Source organism: Rhinolophus sinicus, linkage group LG07 (genome assembly GCF_036562045.2).
Source record: "Rhinolophus sinicus isolate RSC01 linkage group LG07, ASM3656204v1, whole genome shotgun sequence".
Classification (NCBI taxonomy): domain Eukaryota; kingdom Metazoa; phylum Chordata; class Mammalia; order Chiroptera; family Rhinolophidae; genus Rhinolophus; species Rhinolophus sinicus.
Genome location: NC_133757.1, coordinates 39,020,567 through 39,033,920, shown reverse-complemented (window position 1 = coordinate 39,033,920; position 13,354 = coordinate 39,020,567). Strand labels below are relative to the sequence as shown.

At 35.4% G+C, this 13,354-nt stretch overlaps 1 protein-coding gene across 3 annotated transcripts in view; it reads right to left on the bottom strand.

Moving 5' to 3' along the window:
* The window catches only part of BICC1 (BicC family RNA binding protein 1), a 249,144-nt gene that overhangs the window by 99,835 nt on the left and 135,955 nt on the right, over positions 1-13,354 (bottom strand). For all 3 annotated transcript variants that reach the window (XM_019731836.2, XM_019731837.2, XM_019731835.2), the window contains exon 3: positions 12,784-12,853. In XM_019731836.2, coding sequence (XP_019587395.2) covers positions 12,784-12,853 — 70 coding nt within the window. The remainder of the gene's footprint in view (positions 1-12,783; positions 12,854-13,354) is intronic.

The following is a 13,354-nucleotide window of genomic DNA, read 5'->3' as shown; positions in this document are numbered from 1 at the left end:
AAATACTCTTATTTATGGATCCCACCCTAGAAATGGAGACAGTTTAGAAATGGAATGCAAGTCAATCCAAAATAAAGAATTTAAGTGTCCTACCCTTGAATATACGGGACTGGAAAAAATTTCAGAAACGTTTTCCACTAAAATACAAAACCAAAACCCAACATGTGGAAACAAAGCCAAACATCTTACTGGGTCTTATTTCCGTTACACAAAAAAAACTTAAAAATTTGATGACTCTTATATATAGTACCACAGGTATTTCTCATGCCTTGCCACACAAACATACACATACATACACATACATACACACACTACGTATGTGCATAAAATTTCCATGCTATTCGTATTAAAGATCTAATCTTTAAACAGTTTACTTTGGAAATACAATACTCTTAAAGTTAATGCATACTTTTCTACAGTTCTTCAAAAATTAATACATTTTTACTATTTAAGGTCAATTCATTTCTTTCTAGTTTGAAATGGAATGGTCTATGTATTACTTGTGAATAAACATTGATGGTGAGAAATGAGCCATTTGGATAACACAATTAGAGAAAAGCGTAACTAATCTTAAACTTCTGAGTAAGAAAAAAACAATTTAAATGTCTTTATTTTGTTAGAAAAAAGATGAACACTCAATAGAATACGGGAAGGATATGAATAAACAAACAAAATGGAAAAACAGACAATTCACAGAGTAATACAAACAAGTGTTCCACAGATAGATGAAAAACGCTCAGTTTTCTATTCATTAAGGCAGGGCATGAGACAACATGATGTTCACGATTTTTACTGGCCAAGGAAGGGAAAGCACAGAGTTGGTAAAGATGTGGGAAGAGCCATTCCCTTTCCAGAAGCCAGTCCCTGCCAGCTAGGAGCTCAATAGTTGTTTGAGAGGACAAAGTGGCAATCCTAAAAAACACTAAAGTTACCTATAACCTAAAAATTACCTGTAACCTAAAAATTCTACTTGTAAGGATTTACACATCAGGAAAGTCTTTACAAGTAGACAAATAAATTTGACATTCATGGTAGAAAAAAATAGAAGACAACCCAATGTCCATCAAAACAGATTTGTCAAAGTATGATATATCCACATCCCACATACACACAATGGTATTTCACAGCACTACAAAAATAATCATATTATTATTCATGTGCTTATATGGAAGATGTCCTCTCGCTTCTTAAGAGGAAAAATCCAATTGCAGAAATGTGTGTGTGTGTGTTATTTTCATAAAATAATTAACACATAAGTATTTGCATAGACCAAACAGCCAAAAACTCTACTGTGTTCTCATTTTATTTTTATTTCAGGCAGGACTTATTTTGCTTTAATAGTAATTGCTGGCCACAAGATGTAAAGAGAATGTAATTCCTCATTCCTGAATTCTCTCTAATATCTTTTTATTAAAATGTCTGTTAGTACCAAGGTTTATATAAAGACATTATAATAAGCCATGAACCATGCTTTAATGGCATAAAATGGTATTTGAAGAAATGAGGATGCCGCTATGATTTAAGTTATTTCCCTTAGCTAATGAGAAAAGTCACACGGTAGCTCAATAAGGTTTGCAACTGCAAAAAAAGGCTTCAGGAGAATTATTTAGCTACTGCTGGGCCTGACAGACGTCACTGAATTCTGTCCAGCAATGCCATGACTGGACAGAGGAAAACCAGGGAAAGGCCACACATGGTTTGGGAAACCATCAAAATTTGGTGCCCATCTCCAGGCCAATGCAACACCATCGTTGTGTTCAAATATGGTCATAAACCTTAGAAACTGTCACAGTTAATCACAACTACACATTCCAGAAAATGGGAATGGAAGACACAGGCAGTGGAAACCGGAAGGGTAGCTGGTCAGTCCCCCAGCACTGAAACTACAGGCAAAGCTACAGGTACAATTTTAAACACTGGTTGAAACACTCATGAAGAATTAACAAGCAGTTGAAGTTGACAAACTAGGTAATTCAAAATTGACTGCAAAATGGCTTTTAAGATGTGTAGACCACCCTCCCACCTTTTCTCTCTTTTACTGAGAGTCGGTTAATTCACCTATATTGTCACATATGTACACTCTTCCTTCAGGAGTCCGAACACAGAAAAACTGTCATTCTCAAGCTGCAAAAGCAAGCCAGTATACGATACACCGAGTTTCATGAAATGTTCTAGTAGGAACCCAGTGCTATGCAGACTGTGGTCTCCTGAAATCATACCTGCTGCTCCAGCTCAGCGTTTCTCAACCTCACACTATTGACATTTCACGCCAGATAATTCTTGTCGTGAGGGCTATCCTGTGCATTGTAGGACATTTGGTATCATCCCTGGGCTCTACCCACTCAATGAACAGTAGGACCACCTCCCAGCTGTGACAAACAAAATTATCTCCAGATACTGCCAAATGTTCCCTGGGGGATAAAATCATCCCCAGTTGAAAACCACTGCTGTAGATAAAAGTATATAAATCCTAGTAAAACCACTAATGAGTCACCAAAAAAAAAAAAAGAAAGATACTGCAAAAAGTACAAAGAACGATAAAAATAAATCTAGGTTGAAATTTTTAAAAATAGACATCCAGCAAGCTTCTAGAACGTGGGTAAGTGGTTAGGATTGCCTTTCTTCTAGAAAATAATTAGGAAACATATTCTTTAGTTTTCTTAAGGTAAATGTTAGTGAATCTTCATTCCTTTGGTGACCACTCACCAACATGCTATGTGCATGTTTATGGAGTGGGGAGAAATACCCTGATGTTTGAAATCAAGGATTATGTCCTAACTCCATCACTTCAATCTCTATGACCTTGAACACATTATATCATCTCTCCACATCAGTTATTAATGTGTATAATAGGGATTATAATAGTCATTCATCTGGGTTATTGTGAGGATTAAAAGAGATAACAGGTAACACACCTACCCAATGCCTATTATAAGGCAGGCAAATAGAAAGTATTTTCTTCCCTCCTCATTGGGTTTAACAGAAGAAAAAGGAACTGCAGACACAAGGGATCCTGGGGTGGCACTTTCTTCGCTAAAGGCAAGGGACTTAAAAGCATCTGCTCAGGAGATAAGAAGACTGAGGGGGAAGGAACTCTTCCAAGAAGAGAGACAGCAGTCACAGGGGCCGGTGAGCTAAGAAAGATGAGGATGGGGCTCCACTCACCTCCTGGGGAACAAGAGTGTGATTTACTGCTTAATTCAACTCTATCTATCTATCTATCTTCCTTCTTTCCTTTCTCCCTCCCTCCCTCCATTTCACAAAACTTTTCATTTGGTTCTTAAGAGATTTCATGCTGCTTTTAAACTCATATGTTAAAGAATTATTATTGATTATATAACATCTTTGCATATAGTACACTTTAAAATGCTGATTAAAGTGTTGTAGCCAGTATCTATGACTATTTTTAATATAGACTTCATTTTCTAGATCAGTCAAGGTCACAGCAAAATTGAGTGGAAAGTACAGAATTCCTATATGCCCCTCCCACACACAGGTACTACCTCCCTCGCCATCAACATCATATCAACATCGAAACCTATTCTGTGGGTTTTGACAAATGTATAATGACATGTATCTACCATTTTAAATTAAACAGAATATTTTCATTGTCCTAAATATTCTCTGTGCTCTGCCTATTTATGCTTCCCTCCCCACTAAACCCCTAGTAACCACTAATCACTAATCTTTCTACTGTCTCCACAGTTTTGCCTTCCCAAAATGTCATATAGCTGGAATAATACAATACATATGATTGGCTTCTTTCACTTAGTAATATGCATTCAAAGTTCCTCCATGTCTTTTCATGGCTTGATAGCTCATCTTTTTAATGCTGAATAATATTCCATTGTCTGGATGAACCACAGTTTATTCATTCATTCACCTACTGAAGGACATATTGGTGACTTCCAAGTTTGGCTACTGAATAAAGCTACTATAAATATCTGTGTGAAGCATTTTGTGTGGACATAGTTCTCAAGTCATTTGGGGAAATACCAATGAGGGTCATTGCTGGATCATATGGTAAGAATACGTCTAGTTTTATAAGAAACTGCCAAACTGTCTTCCAAAGCAGATGTACCATTTTGCATTTCTATCATCAATGAATGAGAGTTCCTGTTGCTCCACATCCTCACCAGCATTTGGTGATGTCAGTATTTTGAAATTCAGCCATTCTACTAGCTGTGTAGTAGAATGTCACTTTAATTTGCAATTCCTTAATGACATATGATATTGAGCATCTTTTCATATGCTTATCTGCCATCTGTCTATCTTCTTTGGTGAGGTGTATGCTCGGATTTTTTACCGATTTTTTAATTGGGTTGTCCATTTCCTTATTGTTAAATTTTACGAGTTATTTGTATGTTTTGGGTGATAGTCCTCTTCCAGATATGCCTTGTGCAAATATTTTTCTCCCAGTCTCTGACCTATTTTCTTATTCTCTTGATGCTTTCATCTTTTTCATTTACTTTCTCACCTCTCGATTCCACTCCAAATTTGTTTCCTTGCTAAGTTGATGAAAAATATCTTTTCATAAACCACCAGATATATTTGCTTATTTCAGGTTTGATAGGACAATTGAAAAGCTAAGGCCATCATCCTCTCTGGCTCTAGTACAGGAGAGACAGAAATGATTGGAAAGAGAGGCTAGCTTGTGGCAGTTATGAGATGAGCAAGTGAACCAATCCTTCAGAGGGAAGTATGGGGAACCAGTTGGATATCAAGAAATGAATCGAAGCTCAAGTCTTTAATCCTGATAATGTGTCACATTGCATGAATCATCTCACCTGTAAAATGGCGTGTGGGTGGGGACGGAGGGTAAGATATGCCTGTGTGAGAGCATCGAAAGGATCTCAAACTTGCATATTTAACAATATCTACAAATGAGGCTTCATGTAAAAAGGAATATAGTGACAGATTATACATTAAAACATACATTAATTTTTATAAGCTTTTATTGTTGAAGTATACTGGGAGTTTCAAGAACTAGACATAACCCAGGTCTCCATCCTCATGAGAGGTCGCAGTTAGACCATGCTTTCTCTAACCAGTGACTATTAGTACACTGCAAATAACTTATCCAGCTCTTTGGTTGAATTCCTACTCTTAGCTCCCCATCAGCACTCACTAATTGATGATCAGTCACATTAATAATATATATAAAAAAGTTAAGTACAAAATTTTTCTACCCAGATGAAATACAATGGTTTCTGGGTAGGTCAAACAAACTACTTTCAAAGACTGAAAGCAAAAAAGTGAGGGGGGAAAAAAAAACACCTCCAAGCAATTTATAACATGTTCTGAGCTTATTTTCCCTTCAAAACCATTTTAGAAGTTGTTTAGCTTAATGACAAATAAAAATGTCTGTTCCTAAGGAAACTGCATATAAAAACATGATATATCAAGTTAAAATTCAGAAGCAGGCATTTTTTTTAAATGGGCACAGCTACAAGTGGTTTCATATTTTTAAATGTTAAATCCAACTTAAGAGTAAGGATATGCTAAAGTTAGCCCACCTTTAAGTCTCTGTAATTCCCAAGGACTGAGGCATTATGAAACTGATTATTATTATTGATTGTAGTCAGCTATACCTGGCAATGATCACTGAAGTAATACCACATCAGAGAATGATATGGATTAAGGAAAGACATCAAGAAAGGTATTTTCTCACCCCAGGCGAGAAAAGTACAGTGATTAAGATTTGAGGCTCCGAAAATGAATCTGAGTTCGTTTGGGGTCTGCTACTTACTAACTATAAATCTATAGGTGAATTATTCTACCTTCATGTGCCTTAGTTTGTTCACCTGCAAAAGGAAAATATCATCACCTACCTCATAGGGTTGCACCGATCATCAGATAAGATTACATATGTAAAGTATTTAGTAAAGTATTTACTAACAACAAATGGTAGTGCCCAATATTACTATGGCTATGTCAACTATGTAACCAAATACTAATTAAAGTAACTACAACCAAAACAACTTGGTTTGGAAGACAATCAGGAAGCTGCATCTTGGTAAGTCTCACTTACAAGTCTACTAATGATGGCACCAGAGTTTCACTTATTCGGGTGTCCCATGAATAACAATGAACAGGTCATTTTCCTTAAGTTTCTTTCCACTTCCCTCACGAAGACTATGGAAACCACTAAAGGAGCATTAGCCACATGAGCCTCATCCACAAATCGTGTCCCACGTTAGTTCACTTAAGAGGTCTACTGGAAAGACATCATTAGTTGCTATTTTTCATAGCAGTGACTGCCACCCCAGTGCGAAGACTGTGATTCTAAGTATTTTTCCTACATAACACTCTTTAGTGATATATAGCCCCATCTGTAATAATGGATCCACTATAATCATGATTGAGTTGAGTTGAGGAACAATCCACAAATATTTATTTAGCGCCAATAATGTACTGGTTAGAGTGCTAGGGCTACAGTGAGGAACAAAACGCATATGCTCTTTACCCTCAGGGGAACTGACCACCTACAACAGTGTTCTCTGACCTCTCTTTGTCACACATTCTACATCATAACCTAGTGATACATATGTGTGTATGTGTGTTTGTATACATACACATAAACAGTGACACATATGACTGAAAGTATCACAAAACAATACTCTTACAGTAACCCTGATGTTTTCTTTTCTAATCGAATTGTATATTTTTACATGCTGGTTGGGGTCCACTAAATTAATTTTTCATACACTAAGATACAAGCCACCATGGAGAAATTGTGGTCCAGCATACCATGCCATGCTTCTTCTCTGCCATCTGCCCTTTAAGCAATACCATGTTAAAGGCCTTAAATAGTCCAACGTGAACACCCAACAAAAGTGTAAATACCCTCAACAAAATACTTTCCCCTGGAAACAAATCAAGTCAACAGTCTATAATTTTTCTCATGCTAAGATTTTCTATTAGATATTTATTTGGATGGAATGCAACCAAAATTATTAAAACCTCATGGGATTTTGATGATTCTCTTGTTTATTCTAGGAGGAAGAATAAATTTGGCCAAACTTGGTGCCAAATTGCCTCCAAACTAGGACACATCCAGCAATCCAGTCAACACCTTTCATTCCAGCTAGTCCTGGGGCATCCTCCATTGTCAAAGGAGAAACACTTGCAGAGAACAGTTTCTATCACTTAGTTAAACTCTGCAGGACAACTCCTTTCCAGAACAAAAGGCAATAAAGCTTTGTTAATGCTGACTTTATTTATTTGGAATTTGGCATAAAAACTTTAAACAATTTTTACCTACATTTACCTTTGCCAACCTAAGAAGAAAAATACTGATGAGAAAATTAAGAACAAAAGGAAGACTGTAAGAAAAATGTTTGCCTTACTTAAGAGAACTCATATAGCATGGTGGGGCATGCAGCACAATCATACCAGCTTAATAAATTCTCATTACAAATCACTTTTATCTATTTGTTAAGGCAGATCTGGCAGGACTTTATTTGGCAAAATAGTTGAATGCGTTCAAAATGCTATTTGTACTTTAATGAAGCTGCACGTATTTTAAAATAGGCTGTGATTCACAATAGCATATTCAAAATCTTAATGAGTGCCTGAAGTTATTCTATTTTAGTAAGGTTTACCATATTAAATGCCTTAATTATTAAATACCAGTCTCACAGGCACAAACCTCAGATTTTTCTATGTAAAGCAGAATGTTCTAGTATTCTGACTCCAAAAGTTAGAGTTTTATTTACTTCCACTCAAAATAAATTTATGTTATACAAAGAAATGAATTAAGAAAGGGAGGGAGAAAGGGAGGGAGGGAGGGAAGAAGGGAGGGAGGGAGGGAGGGAGGAAGGGAGGGAGGGAGGGAGGGAGGAAGAGTCCATCCATGTATTTCATTATATCAAACAGTTAAAGAAGATGATATGTATAGTCAATTCTATAGATGCTGAAAAATTCTATTGATGCTGATAAAATTCTACAACCATTGCAACATAAATAAAAGGTGAGAACAAGAATAATTGCTCTCAGCATTAAAATTCAGCAATATATTCACAATCACAGCCAATGATGCAGATAAGAAAAATAAATAAATCTACTGTCATGAAAAAAAAAACCAACTACTAAGCATTGCTTTACTTTTCTTAATCATGGCCCACATTAAGTCAATCTTAGAGTTGCCTATTTAAATGTCCATTATATTGAACCTTAAATTCTAAGTTCTTTCCAGCTCTAATGAACATTCCATCTTTCAATAATTTCAAACACTCAGGAATTTTTTTTCTTTAATTCTATAGTCCCTGAGTTTATATCAAAAAACATGTACTTCCCCCAAATGCCCTGCTTACTAAATGAAAATGTTTCTATTACAATTTTCCTTATATTCTATATGGTTAAAGGGGAATGGAAGAGGAATAAAAGGAAAAAAAGAAGAACAAGAAGGATGATGAAGAAGAAAGCGGGGTAAAGATAGGGGACAAACACCAGATGGTCTGTTATCCAAAATTATATTTCAGCACAGGCACAGAAAAATGAGGCTGTGATCCCTCTAAACTTACCCACGTTACCTGACTGCAAAGATGGCAGAAGCTTAAAATCAACAAATCCGTAAAAATGCCGTTCTTTGAAAACCAAGATGGACATCCTTCAGAAGCAACTGTTGAAACACTTGGCCTGTTTTTCAATAGTAGTCATCATCCATTGCTTTTTGAACACATAGTCTCTTTACTGACTCAAACATGATATTTCCATGTCATATGATGAGATTTTTGTTTCTCAAACTCAGTTTAACCATAAGAACAAACCAGGGGAACTTGTTAAATATATGGCTTCCGTCTCCCACCTCAGAACTACGGAACCAGAATCTCTCAACAAGGATCTGAATTGTCTGAAGGCAATTGGCTGTTGGCTTTCTGTCTTTCTGCCAGACAGCATCCTACCACAACTTCAACCAAAGGAACCATACAGTCGCTCAAATAACTGGTCTGATAAAGGATTGATGGCTGAAAAAATAAGATTTGGACAGAACTATTAGAAGTTCATTGAAAAGCATAGGACTAAATTCCAATAAGGTGAAAAAAGGCAGCAGACTGTGGAAACAGTAACCATAAAAATGCTGTCTTGACTCAAATATTTACCCAATAAGCATTATAAATCTAGAAAGTGAAATACAACACAAATTCATGGCTATGTTGTCTCTCTAACACAGTCTGGGGATTATCTGTATATTCCAAATCTTCACATCACCACCACAAGATGTGGAATTTAATAATCATGCAAAACATGGCACAAGTCCTTAGATATAATAATAATAATGTTTGGAATGAAGAAGGCTTAAAATAAAGACCAACAACTCTTTCCTATACAAAATTCAGAAGGAACAGCCACATTGGAAGAAAGAGCAAACAATTACCTTCTAAAGCTCCTCCTGCCATTTTTATTTTACTTTTACCAAATACAAATTATAGACAAACTTCATCTCTGAATTAAATCATTCAAAAAATAATATAGGAATATACATATTAGGGATGGTAGCCAAGAACTAACTCAGCAGCTGTGTGTTTAAATAATAAGAGCAACTCAAGTAAATTCTGAACAGTAAATTCCTCTGAGGAAAACTCTTGACTTTTCTCTCTTCCTTGAGCTCCATCTCTCTCTTTTGGCACATTCTGCTCATCACACAGTACTGTGTACATTCATAGCACTTCATAAATAATAAAAAATAAAATGATGTCTGTAGACTTAAGCCTGGAGAGATCAATTCTTAGGCACAATTCCAAAGGTTAACTTTAACCATATGGAAATGATGTGAAATGCCCTCAAGTGTACTGCTAAAATACTCTTTTTTTCAAAGCAAAACTTACAATCAAAATGTGAAATATAGTTGGCCATTCTGAGTGGGTTGTGTGTCAATGACTGGAAACTAATCTAAAACATTAACCTAAACATATTATCTAAAATCTCCAAACTTGTCATCACATTTTGAATAAAAATTAATCAATTCTCAGTTTCTCATATAGTAGGGGGGAAGAAAACTAGCCTGGGTAATGCAAGAGAATAACCCACCCAAAATTATCTGGAATTATTTTAATATTCATATTTCCTTGGGGGTTTTCTTTGGGCACTGATCAAATTACATTTATATTAGGATAGTAATGAAGCTCATTTCATCCTTTAAGTAAAAATACCTAACGATAGGAAAAGAGGTTCCAGTTCATGTTCAAGTTCCAATTTACTCAAGTACTATAGTAGGTCAGGGATTTTTAAATGGCCACAAACAACCAAGTAGATAACCCACTAATGACAGTTTCTTCTTCTGCATAATAAGTATAAAATATCTCAACATACTGAAGATTAATTGAGAGTATATCCTATAGCCCTTGGCAATTGCAAGGTTTATACAAAGTTATGGAATTACACTTGGAAATTCACCACGTCTTATGACTGTCTAGCACATCAGATTCCCACTTCTTGCCACCATTATCACAAGATTAAAAGAACACAATCTGGACTAAAATAAGACAGGAAATTGAGAATTCTTGCAGTATTTAGCATCAGTTACTGATAAAAGTGATAGGGAGAAGGAGCAGCAAATGCAAAGCTAAACAACAAAAAGCTAGACCATAATGGATAATGCTCAGTTTCCACAACTATTGTTTCCTCAATTGTTTGATGGTACTCTTTATTACCTCCTAATGACTACATGCATTCTTTAATGAAGTATACACAACAAAGTTCATTGAGACTAAGGTTTACTTTAAAAAGAAAAACTATCCATAAAAATATATACTAGCAGGTTATTTGAAAATAGTATGTAATCTTGAAAGAAATTTAATGGTACCTCGACTTTCACTTCTGACCATCCATGCATTGGGTAGTGTCCTCCAGATAAAGCAGAATAAAGGCCACATGAGGGAAATGCTCAGTCTAAAAGAGAAATCTAGTGAGTTTTTCACTGTCTGATAGGAAAAGAGGAGAAGAAACAGCCAAGAAAGAAAATCTAAAGTTTGTATCACATTGGAGGGGAAAAAAAAATCAGCTATTAAATCTGTTTGGTACAGAGGAGAGGGGAGCAAGATAGTGGGGTAAATAAACATTGTGCTTGCCTCCTCCCAAGACTACATTAAAATTACAACTAAATTACAGAACAATAAACCTGGAGAACTATCTGAAAACTAGCTGAATATAAGTCCTATAAGTTATAAAGGATATAAAGAAAAAGCTACGTTGAGACTATTATTTTTTTCTGATATATCTCCTGAAGCAAGGGAAACAAAAGAAAAAATAAACAAATGGGACTACATCAAACTAAAAAGTTTTTACACAGCAGAGGAAACCACCAACAAAACAAAACGACATCATTCTGAATGGGAGAAGATATTTTCCAATGATACATCTGATAAGGGCTTAATTTATAAATAACTCATACAACTTAACGTCAAAAAAATGAACAATTCAATTAAAAATGGGCAGAGGACCTGAATAGACATTTCTCCAAAGAGGACATGCATATGACCAATAGACATATGAGAAGATGCTCAATGTCACTAATCACCAGGGAAATGCAAATTAAAACACAATGAGATATCACCTCCCACTGTCAGAATGGCCATCATCAATAAATCAACAAAGAAGTGTTAGCGAGGATGCAGAGAAAAGGGAACCCTTGTTCACTGTTGGTGGGACTGCAAATTGGTGCAGCCACTATGGAAAACGGTTTGGAGGCTTCTCAAAGAATTGAAAATAGAACTACCTTATGACCCAGAAATTCCTCTTCTTGGTATTTATCCTAAGAAATCCAAAACACTAATTTAAAAAGATATACGCACCCACATGTTCACTGCAGTGCTATTTACAATAGTCAGGATATGGAAGCAACCTAAGTGTTCATCAACAGACAAATAGATAAAGAAGAAGTGGTACATATACACAACCGAATATTGCTTGGCCATAAAACATAATTAAATCTTACTATTTGCAACAAAATGGATGGACCCAGAAGGTATTATGGTAAGTGAAATAAGTCAGACTGAGGAAGACAAATACCATAAGACCTCACATATATGTAATAATCTAAAGAACAAAATAAATGAATAAACAAAAAAGAAGCAGACTCATAGATACAGAGAATAAACTGATGGTTGCAAGATGGGAAGGGAGTTGGGGCCTGGGTGAAAAAGGTGAAGAGACTAAGAAATACAAATCGGTGGTTACAAAATAGTCACAGCATTGTAAAGTATAGCATGGGGAATATAGTCCATAATATTGCAACAACTATATATAGTGCCAGGTGGATATTGGATTAATCAAGGGATCACGACATAAGTTATATAAATGTCTAACCACTACGCTGTACACCTGAAACTTACTTAAAATAATATTGAATGTCAACTGTAACTGCGAAAATAAATAATTTTTAAAAGATACTTTTATTAAAGCTAGAAAAAAATCTGTGTGGTACATAAACAAGAACTAAAGTGTAAACATTTGGAGTTTATATGTTGAAAATATGTTATTACAAGTGGAAAGTTACCATGCCATCAAATGAAGAGGCATCCTTGAAACCATCATTTGCTATGATATCTTCTATAACAACATTTCTATTGTAAGAAAATACTTTAAAACATTGTTTTCTGTTGTTGGCTAAAAGGCTCTACATTATTTTTGATTATGATACACTTCCAAAAAATATTGCTATTTGACAAATATTTGGGGATAAACATGATCAAAATAAGGGTTCATTTTCTCCCTGGCAATCTTGTAGTAATCCCACAGCCTCTGTTATCAAAACCAATTTCTCCATGTCTCACAATTTACCTTTCTTGGATTTGGCTCCGATCTTCAGCTTTGATGGCCAAGCAATCTGCGTATTTGTTTCCTCCATGATCTGTAACAAAAATTGAGCGAAATATTGATTCAATTAAGAACATATTTACAGATAAGACGTTCTCAAACAGAGATCATTTTCAAGTCTTTAGCGTCATGTTGATACAACTAAACGATCTCATTTTAAAACAATGCAAAAAAAAAAAAAAACCCTGAGAAAAAACAAATTTGTTTTTTGTTGTTGTTGTTAGAAGAGTATCTTTTTAGATGCATTTTTTATAAGTGTTTCATCTATTAGAAATATTTAAGTATATTTTGTTACTCCCAGTGTTCTTCTCCGTGATGGTCAAGAATTTTAACCTAGAGACAATAAGACCAAAAAGTGCATGAACAAGTTATTTACCCAACTTGACACCAGAGATGCTGATGCTGAATAAATTCCCCAAGACAACTGCCAACAGATTACAACACACCAAACATAATCCTTGTAACACTACATGGTTTAGGCCATACTAAATGAAGTTTTTTGGGGGGGAAAAAAGATAATAACTTGCTTTGAGCA